Raw genomic sequence first — 13,288 nt, forward strand, 5'->3', positions numbered from 1 at the left:
GTCAGAACTTTCCGACATTTGCTCTTTGCAGATTCTTTTCCCTGCCAGCATTCACTTGTTGTGTTTTCCTGCTCTGTCTCTCCTGAATCTACCGGATGGATTAGAATTCACTGGAGGCGATATTTTTATCATGGAGATTTGTTGTATGCTTCTGTGTGAATTCAGGGGAGGGTGGAGTCAGCCCTCTACAGGTAGACTGCAGAGGTCTATCATGGTTATAAAGCCCCTACACGCCTCTCTGGAAACTTCCTATATAGTTGGGTTTTGGCTGGCAAGATTGGAATGCAATGTGCTTTATGCTAATGGTCCATTTGCAAACTCTCAGTCAGTGGGAGTCTAATGAAACATGTGGAAATGGGGAGCTAGATGGCTCCCTGGAATCCACTTATATCATCCACCTCTACACGTGTGTGGGTTTATGTATAAAATCCAGTGGGATTGGTTATTGGCATGAAAGGACAGCTCAACATTACAGAAGCATCCGCCACCCAAAGAAATGGCATATTCATCCTTGTGTTTTCCCGGCCCTACAGCAGGATGAAGTCATCCATTGCCATCATTTTTTGCTTCTTGGTGCTGGGAGTTGACAGCCAAAGCTGGTTCCAATTCATGAAAGAGGCTGGTCAAGGTAAGGGCAAAGGATGGGGACAGGCGGTTGTATTTGTGAGTTCCAAGTATTTACCAGAGCAGGGACCACCACGTTAAGGGAATAACGTGCTTGTGAAGTCTCCATGGATAGACAAGCTACGTTGCTCTTCCCATGTAGTTCTGAACTCTTCTGGTCAGTGTTTACCTTTTTCTGTGAGGATCCCAAGCCTGAGATCACGTAATGTTTGTACAGCAGCTTTCCCACAGGAGTGCAGGAACAATCTGTACTTGAAAGTTGCAGATTCGCCAACAGAAGAGGGGATCTGCTGCCCCCTTGTGGCAGTTCACGTCTATGTCTGGTGACTGTGAATTGAAGTACATCCCAAGGGTAGTGTTAGTGTTCTAGGCCAGGCACAGGAGAAGCACTGCAGTCCCCAGTCCACAGTGACAGCAGCCAAGGCTAATTGAACTTTTCACACAATGAAAAGGCATTGTTCAATATGTGTGGAAATGAATTAGTTTTTAAATTAATCTTGTGGTGTAGTGCCACATCTATCTTTTAAGGAAACCGAGGCACAAAAAGCATAACAAGCTATCTAACAACAACAAAAACCTCTGGAAGAACAGAGGTTATCCTAGGTTGACCCGCTCCTCATAATCCACGACACAGCTCCCCGGACAAAGAGAGGACTTCATGAGCACACACACACTGTTGACCTGAGAAGCAGCAGGTCATGGGTTGAGGAAGGCAGCTGCCTGTGAAGGCCGCTCCAGATCCTCTGCCACCCACAGAAGACAGTGACTTGCTTACCTGGAATATAGGTCTTCTGGGGCTGAGACATGGACAAGAAACTGTCACCAAGGGAAATACATCCCATCAGCCACAGCACAATAAAAATTAAATGAACCTAGATATTGGGCTTTCCCTTTTCTCCTAACTTGTCAGTTTTGAAGATATTTCCCATTTAATGTTAGCTGGATCTGTCCTTCAGTGCACAGCTCACCACAGCTGCCCTTAGTTTACACCTTTTGCTGTTTGTGGTACCTTCCTGAGAAGCAGAGAAATGAGATGATAAATTGAGCATCTTCCATGAACATCCCACGTTCATTTTCTCAGGATTTCTGCATAACCACCAAGGTGGCTAATACTCTTCCCTGTTCTTGGAGAGGATGTAGACGTTTCAAACCTAGTGTGCCCTTTGCCACCTAGAGTCTCTGATCATCCAGCTTGTTTCTGTCTGTATCAGAGAACTCACTGTTGTCTCCGCTGATGGAGAGCTGAGAACAGCTCAGGTTGCAATAGATCCTGGACATTCCTTGGAGTCAGAGCAGAACTGCACTCACTCTGCCCGGAGAGCAGTTTCTCCCATGGCCTGTGCTAGGAGAGAGCTGTGGCTGCAGTGGTGATTGTAGCACTTGGGAGGCTGAGGCAGAAGGATTGTGAGTTTCAGGCTGGCCAGGGTTATATAGAGATGCATGCTGTCTCTAAAGGAAGAGAACATAAGAGAAAGGAAAGAAATGGAAGAAGAAGAGAGGGGAGCAGAGGAAGGGAAGAGGCCTCATGTCTCACACCATAGACAGACGTTTCCCTGGGCCATTTCAGAGAGAGCTTCATCATCACATGATGAACATCCCCTAGAGAGCATCTCTCCTCTATATGCTTTTGGAGCAGCCAAAGACCAACATCAACAGAGTTATGACAGGAATCCCTCAGAATAAAACTCGCTTCAAAAGTACTTCTCTTTGCAAGGCATGGGGAAGTAAGAACTATTCTTTTCAAGCCAGCAACATTTCTGTGGCTTGTGAAAGGCCAAAGTCATTGGGATGAGTTGGACGGAAGTTTTAACCCTCTCTTTTGCCTAAATGCAATCTTCCTCATCATTATCCTAACTCTCCAGGGACTAGAGACATGTGGCGGGCTTACTCTGACATGAAGGAGGCCAATTGGAAAAACTCAGACAAATACTTCCATGCTAGAGGGAACTATGATGCTGCCCAAAGGGGACCAGGAGAAGCCTGGGCTGCTAAAGTGATCAGGTAACAGAGGTCTCGGTGAGCAGAGCTTGACTGCTCTGGACAGTCAGGAGGGTCTCTCCTCTGCATCCTGTGCACACTGCCCATTAACCGTCCTCTTTTCTGTGCATAGTACTGGGAGTGGTTGGCAATGATGCATGATACCCCACCCTCTCTCTCCTGGTGCTGCTCATCCAGCATGAGGGTGACTTCCTGGGCTGAGCAGGTGTTTACTTAGGTGGGATCAGTACCATCCTCTCCTTCCCTGGTGTTCTTAGGCTCCTCTTACAGCCATCTCTTGAAGAAGGGAGTCCAGAGGGTGGGGCCATTGCCATCAGCTTGGTTATGGATCTTCTTCTTGTCTGTCTTGATTGCAGTGATGCTAGAGAGGGTATTCAGAGGTTCACAGGACGTGAAGCAGAGGACTCAAGAGCTGACCAGCTTGCCAATGAATGGGGTCGGAGTGGTAGAGACCCCAACCACTTCCAACCTGCTGGCCTGCCTAGTAAATACTGAGTTTTCTCTTCATGTTGTTCCCAGCCATGCAGACCCCAAAGAGGCAATTACTGACTTGAATTAGTTCCTAAACTCTGGATCCCTAAGCACCCCAAAATGTTGAATAAATACTTGTGAAATGTAATTTGTCACTGATGATGGACTGACTCCAGCAGTGACCAGCTCCAGGCTCCAGGTATAGCCTGGGGCTGCTCCCTTTACACAATCCCTGAAGATTCTCCAATCTTGGAAACTGGGGCTCAGATATTCCATGTTGTTTCTTTACCCAACCATAGCCTTCCCTGGGTCACGCTGGCTCAGGAAGTCCCTTTCTGTCTGGGCAGCTGTGTCCTCTGTCATTAGCTGCCTCCTCCAATTCTGGTCTCCTGTTGGTCCCTCCCTTGCTTTGGTGGCCTAGTCCCAGGAGTTCTTGCATCTCTCACCACTCCTTTGCTAGGGTGCAAACTAGTTTGTATTCATAGTATATATATATAAATTCTTGCTTGCTGAGGCCAGGCTGCAGGCCTTAACATAGGCAGAAGAAGACAGAGAGGCCCCAGCAGAGGGGTCCAGTTTCACCTCGTCCAGTAGAGTCTTTTGGAAGGCAGCAGAGGAGAGGGTTTCCTGATCAGCCATGGTCTGCAGCTCCCGCGTGCAGATGCAGTAGGCCTCCACAGCATTGATAAGCAGGGAGCAATTGTATTGAAGTTGGCATTTTGTAAACCACTTTCATAGGCTGGCAGTGTATCTCAGCAGTTGAGTCCTTGCCTACCTAGGTTCGGTCTCTAGCAGCTTGGAAAGAAAACAACAGAGAACACACACACACACACACACACACACACACACACACACACACAGGAGATGGGGGATGGTGTCAGCTAAAATACCTGTTAGGGGCTGTGCGGTGGTGGTGCACACCTTTAATCCCAGCACTTGGGAAGCAAAGGCAGGAGGATCTCTGAGTTTGAGGCCAGCCTGGTCTATAGAGTGAGTTCCAGGACAGGCTCTAAAGCTACACAGAGAAAGCCTGTCTTGAAAAACAACATCAACAACAAAAATACCTGTTAGGCCCAGAGGACACAGAACCATCTTATGAAATTGTCATGGGTACAACTTTTTCTTCCTTTTCTGCCTCTCACTTCTGCCTGCCCCTTCTCCTTCCAGGAGGGGTCAGAAAGAGCAGCTGGTGATCTGTGTGCGGAAGAACACTGACAAGAAAACAAAGTCACCGTCCCCAACCTACAGAGCCTATTCAGCATGAGCTGAATTAGGAAAGGAGAGAAAACACACTCTAAGTGAGCAGGAAATCCCAATCGTTATGTGGCCCCAAGGTCTGCAGTCCTCATGGTCAATTCAACTAAGTCTTCAAGCTTCATGGTTTAAAATCATGCAAGGTTGTTGATTTCCTATGAGTAACCAGAGAAGCATGAATTGACCTGTGCTTTCATTCAAGGACAACAGAAAGGAGTGTTTGGAAAAAAGAGAGAAAAGAATAACTACTTTCTGGTTATAGATAGTAATTCTGAGAGAGAGAAGGACCAGGAAAGCTTGGTTGGGTAATGACAAATCAGAAGATACCATAAACTACAATCACAATTAATCCAATCTCCTGCCCCTGGGATTCTAAGAGAAAAGAAAATTCACAAAGCATGTATGCAAACATCAGTGTAGCAGTGTGACTCACAGATAAAAGAATTCAAAACCCACAAAACCCAAAACAAAACTTCACCTGGAGTTGCCGGGCATGATGGCACGTGCCTACAATCCTAGCTGCTGGAGGTGGTGGCCTGAGGATGGTGAGTAGCAGGCTAGCCTGGGCTATGTAGCTTGACCCTATTCAAACAAAGAGTCAAACAAAGAAAAAAAACCCACAAGTGGATGCTGAAATGTAAGATGACGTAATGTATAAACCAACCACCAATGAAGGGCTGACATATCTTAACATGCACCTTAAATACACCCCTCCTCCTGCACGGTGTGTGTGTGTGTGTGTGTGTGTGTGTGTGTGTGTGTGTGTGTGATGTATGTGTGTGTGTGGTGTATGTGGTGAGTGTGTGTGATGTGTGGTGTGTGTGTAACAAGACAGAAGCTCTGTGAAACACTTGGCATTTTGTGTGCAACAGAAACAAAGGTTTCATGAAACAGTGCCAATATTTGGTCTATATAATGGCCTCTCGCAGTTTTCCTTTTGTCCTAGCCTTGTCTGTGTCTTTAAAAATGTGCAGGTAGGACACATTTCAAACCTTAAAAAATAGGTCACCATTCTTGAAATCAAGTAGCTGTGCTCAGGTGAAGTCTCTCTTCAGTGTGTGGAATTCTCCCCTCTCCGCCATCCTGTTTATACTCGGAGTGGTCAGATTTCAGCTGTGGGGATGCGAAGTGGTAACTTACACTGATCTAAATTTACATCTCCATGGAATGTACGTATCTTTGTGAATGGGGACTGAACCCAGGGCCTCGGGCATAGTTGGCACACGTGTGCTCTTCCACTGAGCTCTGTCCCCGACTTTCATGCATTTTACATAAACCGGACTTGGAGATCCTTTTAACAGTCCCCTCAGTTTTGCCTCCTCCTTTGTGAATTGCCTATTTCTATGTTCTGTCTGTTTTCTTAATGAGTTGTCTCTTTCTTACTGATTTATTAGTTATAAGATTTTGTTATTCTTGATCCTGAGCCTATGTTATTTATAGACTGATTTTTCCCCAAATTGAAGATGTACATATCATCATTAGACAGTGTCTCGTCGTGAAGCACAGACTGCCTTAAATTTGTGACAATGCCCTTCCTCAGCCTCTCAGGTGCTGAGGTCACAGGTGTGAGCTACCATGTCCAGCTGAGCCTTATGCAGAATGATAGAAATGTAGCAATTAATTTTTTATGTGTTTCGCCTGTATGTGTGTCTGTGCATGTCTGGTGCCAGCAGAGGCCCGAAGGCAGCATCGGATCCCCCGGGGAAGAGGAGCTACAGAGGTGTGTGAGCGGCCATGTGGATGCTGGAACAGGAACCGGATCCTCTGTTAGACCAGTGAGTGCTTTTAACCGCTGAGCCATCTTCCCAGTCTGAGAAATGTGGCAGTTTCTCACATTAGGCTCCTGTGTATTTTAAGAAAACCCTCCCTATCTCTGTGGTCATAAAATGTTCTTTACAGTTTCTTCTAGACGTAAAAGTTTTGTTTTATATATTCGGTTCTTCATCCAGAATCAGCTTGTATTGAAGTCCCACGTCCAAGCATCTCCATCCTCTTCTTCCTCCTCCTCTTTTTTTTCCCTTTCCCCTCTTCAAGGTAATGCTGATGTGTGCATTCGTCCATGCTCAAGCCTGGTCCTGGGTGGACACTTTGGGGGAAGATTCCCACCCGTTCTGCAGGAATCTGACGGCAGGGGGCGCTGTGCGGAGCCGCGCTGGGTGCGTCGGGCTCTCTGGCACGTCCTCTCGCCTCCTCCGGGCTTCCGGCGTGGCTCCCGCGCGCCAGCATGGACCTTAACCCGTCGCCTCCGCCGCCTAGCTGCGATCAGGAGGACGAGGAGGACCCGGCCGGGGGAGACTGCATTGGGAGCACGGTCTACAGCAAGCACTGGCTCTTCGGCGTCCTCAGCGGGCTCATCCAGGTGGGGAGACTCGCGCAGGCGCCCTCCGGGTTCGCGGTGCCAATTCCTAACTTCCCAGAGCACCGCCACGCACATACTTCACTGGGATTTTGCTTCCCAGCCCCATTGTCACTTCTGAAGTCGAGACCCTGCCATTCCTGTTTCGTCGGCTCTTGTCACAGTGGAGTGCATAGTTTGGAGTCAGACAGCCCTGATCTCCGAGACACGAGCTCATCTCATGCTGGAAGCATGCTAGTTAACCCAGAGCCTCGGTTTCTTTCACACTTTGTATAAAATAGGATAACCAGTATTGTCGTACACAGGTTTTTATGTAGACTGAGATTATCATGACAGTAGAGTGCTTGAAATGTGTTTGGTTTACAGGAACTGTCAGATTTTTCTGTATACTGCCTTCCATACCGCCAACTCCTGTTTTTGGTTTTGTTATTTTTTGGAGCCATTTTCTCCATAGTGGTCAAAACAGTTTTCCTTTTCATTACTTTTAAGGGATATATATATGTTTTTCGAGACAGGGTTTCTCTGTGTAACAGCTTTGCACCTTTCCTGGAACTCACTCTGTAGACCAGGCTGGCCTCGAACTCACAGAGATCGCCTGCCTCTGCCTCCCGAGTGCTGGGATCAAAGGCTTGTGCCACCACCTCCGGGCTTAAAGAATACTTTTGTTGCTCATAAGAGAAAACTTGATTCCTGGAGAGGCGATAGACTAATCATTCTCTCTCAGGGTCTGGAGACAGAATTCTGGAGGGGTGGGTGGTTGGGCACTTAAGAACACTGGCTGCTCTTACAAAAGACCAGAGTTCAGTTCCCAGCACCCACAGGGTGATTCAAAACCATCTGTAATTCCAGTTCCAGGGGATCCCACGCCCACTTCCATCTTCTGCAATCACCAGACAGACTATGGAGACTACATGCAGACAGAACAGCTTTACATTAAAAGAGAGAGAGAGAGAGAGAGAGAGAGAGAGAGAGAGAGAGAGAGAGAGAGAGAGAGCGAGCGAGAGCGAGCGCTTTCTGTTTCTTAACTGGGGCTCCAAGGCTGGTCACACCCCTTCAGCCTCCTTTTACTTACCGTTGTGTTCCGTCACCAGTAGCCTGTTGGCTATCTCCAGACGTGTGCGGTGCTTTCTGAACTCTTGAACGCACCTCTGAATGCTCATCTCATTCCCAGGACAGAGTCCTGCCCTTCCATGAGAGTTCACTTCTTTTAAGAGAAATGTCTTTCTTCTCCCAGGAACAGGTCATTGGTCCTTCGTTTTTCCTCCCATAGCTCTTTTCACCATTTGAGCTAAGTCCACCTTCTCTATTGTGACTCAGTTTCCTTGTCTTTTCTAAACTAATCCTAAACTGTTTGAAAGCGAAAGTTTATCGTTGACATTTCGTTCCTGTGTTTTTCTGTTGCCTACAGACACTGTTTACTCCAAGAATATAGAACGTGTAGATCTATCCAAGGCTCTAGGTTTTAGAAACTGTTTTGCCAGAGGAAATGCTTTTAGGGTTACTCTCTTGGAGACTTCTAAGTGATAATATTACTTGGAGAACTCTGAGTATTTTAACTGATCTTTTTTTTCTTTATGTTTCTGAAGATTGTCACACTTGAAAGTGACAAGTCCGACTCAGATGATGATGAGCAGCAGATGGAGCTTGCTGAAGAAATGGAGAATGAAATTTTCAGAGTCGGGGATATGTCCATGGATGAGGTATGAGGATGGAAGTGAAATTCTGAAAAGACTCAAGAGTGAAGAGATTTTAAAAAGATTCATTCCTTCACTGTTCAAGGGACTATAGTCATTCCAGTTTGTGGTTCAGGGTATGAAGTCCCAGGAGCTATTAATGTCAAAATTGTGCCTTGAACATATATGCAGTTTCATCCTATGGACAGCATAGTGTATTTAACACAAATGTGAACTAAGATAGCTATGACATCACTAGGCAGTATAATTTCATGGGGCCACCGACATACATATATATGTAGTCATCATCGACTAAAACTTCATTATGTAGTGTGTGTTTTATAATTGGCATACCCCACAGCTAACAGATTTAGCTTTTGTACCTTACATTCCTAGGTGAGAGCCATCTCTTTGGGGTCACATGTCCACTCTAGGTTCATCTGTGTGGTGTGCCCCTTTAGGTGATGTGGGTGGAACAAAATCTCCAGGGAGAAAGTTCCAGGCTACTGTAGTTACTTTGTGAACAGAATTTTTTTTCTGTTAATTACCACCCCCCCCCCCACGCGCACGCGCACTTAATTTTTTTTTTTTTTTTAAGGATTTTGGAAACCCAAGTCCCGATATTGGACGTAACTCAGTAGCACTTATCTCAGTTTTAGGTTCTTACAGGGTAGGATTTAGGAGTTGACTCCTTCCCCATTCCCCTTTCTCACCCCCAGCTTCTAACTTAAATCTGGCAGTCGGCAAATGTGTTTGGATAACTTAATGAGAATTCTGGATGGACAGAAAAGATGTATTCGGTGCAGAATAAAAGGAAGGCTATTCTCAGTTGTGTCTCAGTCAGGGTTAGATTTGTTTATGGGTTTGTTCTACTGTCTTGGGACCGAGTACCACAAAGGCTCTTCTGGTACGTTTATCTTTTTATTTGGTTGGGTTTTTTGTTTTGTATTTTTCAAGACAAGGTTTCTCTGTGTAGCCCTGGCTGTTCTGGAACTCACTCTGTAGACCAGGCAGGCCTCAGACTTAACAGAGATCACCTGTCTCTGCTTCCCATGTGCTTATGGGATTAAAGGTGGGCACCACCACTTCCTGGCTTACTGTGTCTTTTTGACACTGTTCCTGACCTTTGATTTTCCCCTTGTGAATGAAAGGAAGCAAGCAGGAAATTAAACTTTTAGGGTTGTCTGAGCTCTGGAGCTTGAGCAGTATGCAGCATCTAAATTGCTAATCATTTTTGTTTGTAGGATGTGGCTTTATTTCTCCAAGAATTTAAGGCTCCTGACATATTCATGGGAGTGCTGGCCAAATCCAGGTGCCCCCGATTAAGAGTAAGTGTGTACAGTTCTTCTCTCTAGTTTTGCTTATGCAAATAAATCGGTGTAAAAATACTTATTGAACATTCTTAGGTAACATACTCCTTGAAATGACTAGATATGTAGAATTTTAGATTTGGATTAGATTAGGGAGAGCAATAATTTAACAGCCGTGGAAACCAGATAGGCATAACCATACTAGGCTGCTAATAAGTGACAGAACCAGAAACAGTGCCTAGACCCGCTGTTTATTTCTCAGTTCATTGTTCTTTTTATTCACAAAGCCCTCCATTGCCTAACAACGTCTTAAAGTTGTTGCTGGTCAGGACTCCCACAGTCTGATTGTGAGAACTCTGGTGTACAATCTACCTGCACGCTCTTCCTGGTTGAGGGTGGTCTGCATCCCGGCTCACCAGCATGCCACCATTTCTGGCCTTCCCTTCCCTTTCATTCTGTTACTCAGTGTGGCACTTTTCTGCCTTGTGGTCATTGCTGAGAGGCAAGCTCCCCAGAGCAACAGCTGGAACTCTGTGAGCAGTGCAGTGTCCCAAGCTTTCCTGCCTGTCTCTGTGTGCATTGCACTCCGTGAGCAGTGCAGTGTCCCGAGCTTTCCTGTCTGTCTCTGTGTGCAGTGATCTCCGTGAGCAGTGCAGTGTCTCGAGCTTTCTTGCCTGTCTCTGTGTGCAGTGCACTCCGTGAGCAGTGCAGTATCCCGAGCTTTCCTGTCTGTCTCTGTGTGTAGTACACTCCATGAGCAGTGCAGTGCCCCAGCTTTACTGTCTCTGTGTGCAGTGCACTCCATAAGCAGTGCAGTGCCCCGAGTTTTCCTGTCTGCCTCTTTGTGCAGTGCACTCTGTGAGCAGTGCAGTGCCCCGAGCTTTCCTGCCTGTCTCTGTGTTCAGTGCACTCCGTGAGCAGTGCAGTGTCCCAAGCTTTACTGCCAGGTCGGTCTCTGTGTGCAGTGATCTCCGTGAGCAGTGCAGTGTCCCAGGCTTTCCTGCTGTGTCTGTCTCTGTGTGCAGTGCACTCTGTGAGCAGTGCAGTGTCCCAAGCTTTCCTGTTTGTCTCAGTGTGCAGTGCACTCTGTGAGCAGTGCAGTATTCTGAGCTTTCCTGTCTCTCTGTGTGCAGTGCACTCTGTGAGCAGTGCAGTGTCCCGAGCTTTCCTGCCATGTCTGTCTCTATATGCAGTGCACTCCATGAGCATTGCAGTGTCCCGGGCTTTCCTGCCGTGTCTGTCTCTGTGTGCAGTGCACTATGTGAGCAGTGCAGTGTCCTGAGCTTTACTGCTGTGTCTGTCTCTGTGTGCAGTGCACTCTGTAAGCAGTGCAGGGCCCCGAGGTTTCCTGCTGTGTCTGTCTCTGTGTGCAGTACACTCTGTGAGCAGTGCAGTGTCCCGAGCTTTCCTGTCTGTCTCTGTGTGCAGTGCACTCTGTGAGCAGTGCAGTGCCCCGAGCTTTCCTGTCTGTCTCTGTGTGCAGTGCACTCTGTGAGCAGTGCAGTGCCCCGAGCTTTCCTGTCTGTCTCTGTGTGCAGTGCACTCCGTGAGCAGTGCAGTGCCCCGAGCTTTCCTGTCTGTCTCTGTGTGCAGTGCACTCCGTCAGCAGTGCAGTGCCCCGAGCTTTACTGCCAGGTCTGTCTCTGTGTGCAGTACACTCCGTGAGCAGTGCAGTGCCCCGAGCTTTCCTGTCTGTCTCTGTGTGCAGTGCACTCCGTCAGCAGTGCAGTGCCCCGAGCTTTCCTGTCTGTCTCTGTGTGCAGTGCACTCCGTGAGCAGTGCAGTGCCCCGAGCTTTCCTGCCGTGTCTGTCTCTGTGTGCTGTGTACACGATGCGTGATTGTCAGTGTGTGTTAGGTGACTGTAGTTTGTGAACATGCACGCTCTACTCTTGGCCTTTACTCCTCCTTTGAGACACACGTAATAGATAAAGAGCCGAGTCTCAGACTTACTTCTTTTATCAACTTTGTTCCCTTTAAGTTTCTGGCCTGGATATCTGACACTCTGTCTGGAGCTGGAGAGGAGGAGGGAGGCCTTCACCAACATTATGTATCTGAATGACATAAGCCTGATGGAAGGGGACAATGGTATGTAAATTCCAAATGTAACTCCTCATCGTGGTGTTCTGGAAGTCTCTCCTCACTTTTCAGTAAGCAAATTTGAACATTTTAGTGGTTGTCTACATAGTTTAGATAACTGTTAAAACTGTGGGGGCCTTGCCTAGTCTTCGGTATATTATGGCTTTGTTTCTATTTAACAACTGCTTACTGTTTTAAGCACTATACTCCATGTTTTTACATACTGTTGTAAGTGAGATAACTTGGGATAGGTAGTCTCAGAACTGGACATCTGCCTTTCATTCTTGCTCACTTTAAAGCTCTTTCTGTTCAGCAGCTAGAATGAGTCTTAAAAAAAAGAAAGAAAAAGAGGGTTGTGGTGGTATTGTGTTCTCCAAAATATTGTGTACCCTAATAAATTTATCTGGGGTCAGAGAACAGACAGCCAATAAATACAAAGGCTAGAAAATGGTGGCACACACACCTTTAATCCTAGCACTCCAGAGGTAGAAATCCCTCTGGATCTCTGTGAGTTCAAGGCCACATTGAAAATGGCCAGGCATGGTGACACATGCCTTTAATCCCAGAAAGCAGCCTTTAATCCCAGGGAGTGATGGTAGAAAGGAAGATATATAAGGCGTGAAGACTAGAAACAAGAAGCATTTGGCTGGTTAAGCATTTGGTTGGTTAAGCATTTGGCTAGTTAAGCTTTTAGGTTTTGAGCAGCACAGTTCAGCTGAGAGCCATTCGGATATGAGGACACAGAGGCTTCCAGTCTGAGGAAACAAGACCAGCCGAGAAGTTGGCAAGGTGAGGTAGCTGTGGCTTGTTCTGTCTCTCTGATCTTCCAGTGTTCACCCCATAACTGGCCTCGGGTTTGATCTTATTAATAAGAACTGTTAAGATTCATGCTACAGAGGGCTGGCAAGATGGCTGAGCAGGGAAGAGCACTTGGTGTTCTTGCAGAAGGCCAGAGTGGTTCCCATCACCCCATGTTGGGTGGATCATACTTGCCTATAATCCTAGTTCCATGGACTTTAACACCCTTTTCTGGCTTCTGTGGACACCTGCACACATGCTCTCATATACCTAACATGATTCATAAGTAGTGATTTGTTCATCTATGTAAGCCTTTATAACCTGATTGCTGCAGGAGTGTGGAGGTTGATTCTGTTTTGTTCCTTGTTGCATATCCAGGAAGCTTGAGGATGATTTTAATTCTGTGTGTTCGGAAGGTTTATGCTGAGGTGAAGAGACTCTGTTCTTGAATGTCTTTGTTTGGTCTTAAGTATTCTTACAGTTCTTACAGTTTCATGTATGGAGCCTGTATGCGCTGTGTTTCTGCGTGCAGGGTGGATCCCTGAGACCTTGGAGGAATGGAAGCTTCTCCTACATCTACTACAGAACAAGAGCACAAGGCCAACTCCTCAGGAGTCACTGAATGGGAGCCTCAGTGATGGGCCTGCCCCCATCAATGTGGAGAATGTGGCACTCTTGTTAGCTAAGGCCATGGGCCCAGATCGGGCTTGGTCACTGCTACAGGAAT

At 46.8% G+C, this 13,288-nt stretch overlaps 2 protein-coding genes across 4 annotated transcripts in view; both read left to right on the plus strand.

The window, feature by feature from the left end:
- The first annotated feature begins 462 nt into the window (after positions 1 to 462).
- On the plus strand, positions 463 to 3,241 carry LOC131922661 (serum amyloid A-3 protein-like). 2 transcript variants are annotated; one of them, XM_059277493.1, is made up of 3 exons: positions 463 to 628; positions 2,487 to 2,625; positions 2,979 to 3,241. In XM_059277493.1, exons 1-3 carry the CDS (start codon positions 538 to 540, stop codon positions 3,115 to 3,117), a joined length of 369 nt encoding a protein of 122 aa, XP_059133476.1. In that variant the 5' UTR covers positions 463 to 537; the 3' UTR covers positions 3,118 to 3,241. The 2 variants fall into 2 exon arrangements, with proteins under 2 accessions (XP_059133476.1, XP_059133485.1); XM_059277502.1 differs by having other exon boundaries at positions 3,072 to 3,241.
- A 3,210-nt stretch (positions 3,242 to 6,451) lies between these two features.
- Positions 6,452 to 13,288, plus strand: part of LOC131922570 (protein SAAL1-like) — a 101,769-nt gene continuing 94,932 nt past the window's right edge. Inside the window, exons 1-5 of one of the 2 annotated variants that reach the window (XR_009382326.1) lie at positions 6,452 to 6,706; positions 8,290 to 8,403; positions 9,621 to 9,704; positions 11,666 to 11,772; positions 13,094 to 13,288. The exon at positions 13,094 to 13,288 is cut by the window's right edge and continues 76 nt beyond it. Coding sequence is in view for 1 of the 2 variants with exons in the window: in XM_059277393.1 (XP_059133376.1) it covers positions 6,572 to 6,706; positions 8,290 to 8,403; positions 9,621 to 9,704; positions 11,666 to 11,746 (414 nt within the window). In the remaining variant the exon portion in view is untranslated. The remainder of the gene's footprint in view (positions 6,707 to 8,289; positions 8,404 to 9,620; positions 9,705 to 11,665; positions 11,773 to 13,093) is intronic. The other variant, XM_059277393.1, reaches the window with a different exon arrangement.

Source organism: Peromyscus eremicus, chromosome 1, assembly GCF_949786415.1.
Source record: "Peromyscus eremicus chromosome 1, PerEre_H2_v1, whole genome shotgun sequence".
Classification (NCBI taxonomy): domain Eukaryota; kingdom Metazoa; phylum Chordata; class Mammalia; order Rodentia; family Cricetidae; genus Peromyscus; species Peromyscus eremicus.

Excerpts from the sequence above, each read along its gene's own strand:
- LOC131922661 (XM_059277493.1), top strand. The coding sequence starts at position 538 with ATGAAGTCATCCATTGCCATCATTTTTTGCTTCTTGGTGCTGGGAGTT. Across the intron at positions 629-2,486 it reads CATGAAAGAGGCTGGTCAAG|GGACTAGAGACATGTGGCGG; the intron begins GTAAGGGCAAAG and ends CTAACTCTCCAG. Across the intron at positions 2,626-2,978 it reads TGGGCTGCTAAAGTGATCAG|TGATGCTAGAGAGGGTATTC; the intron begins GTAACAGAGGTC and ends TCTTGATTGCAG.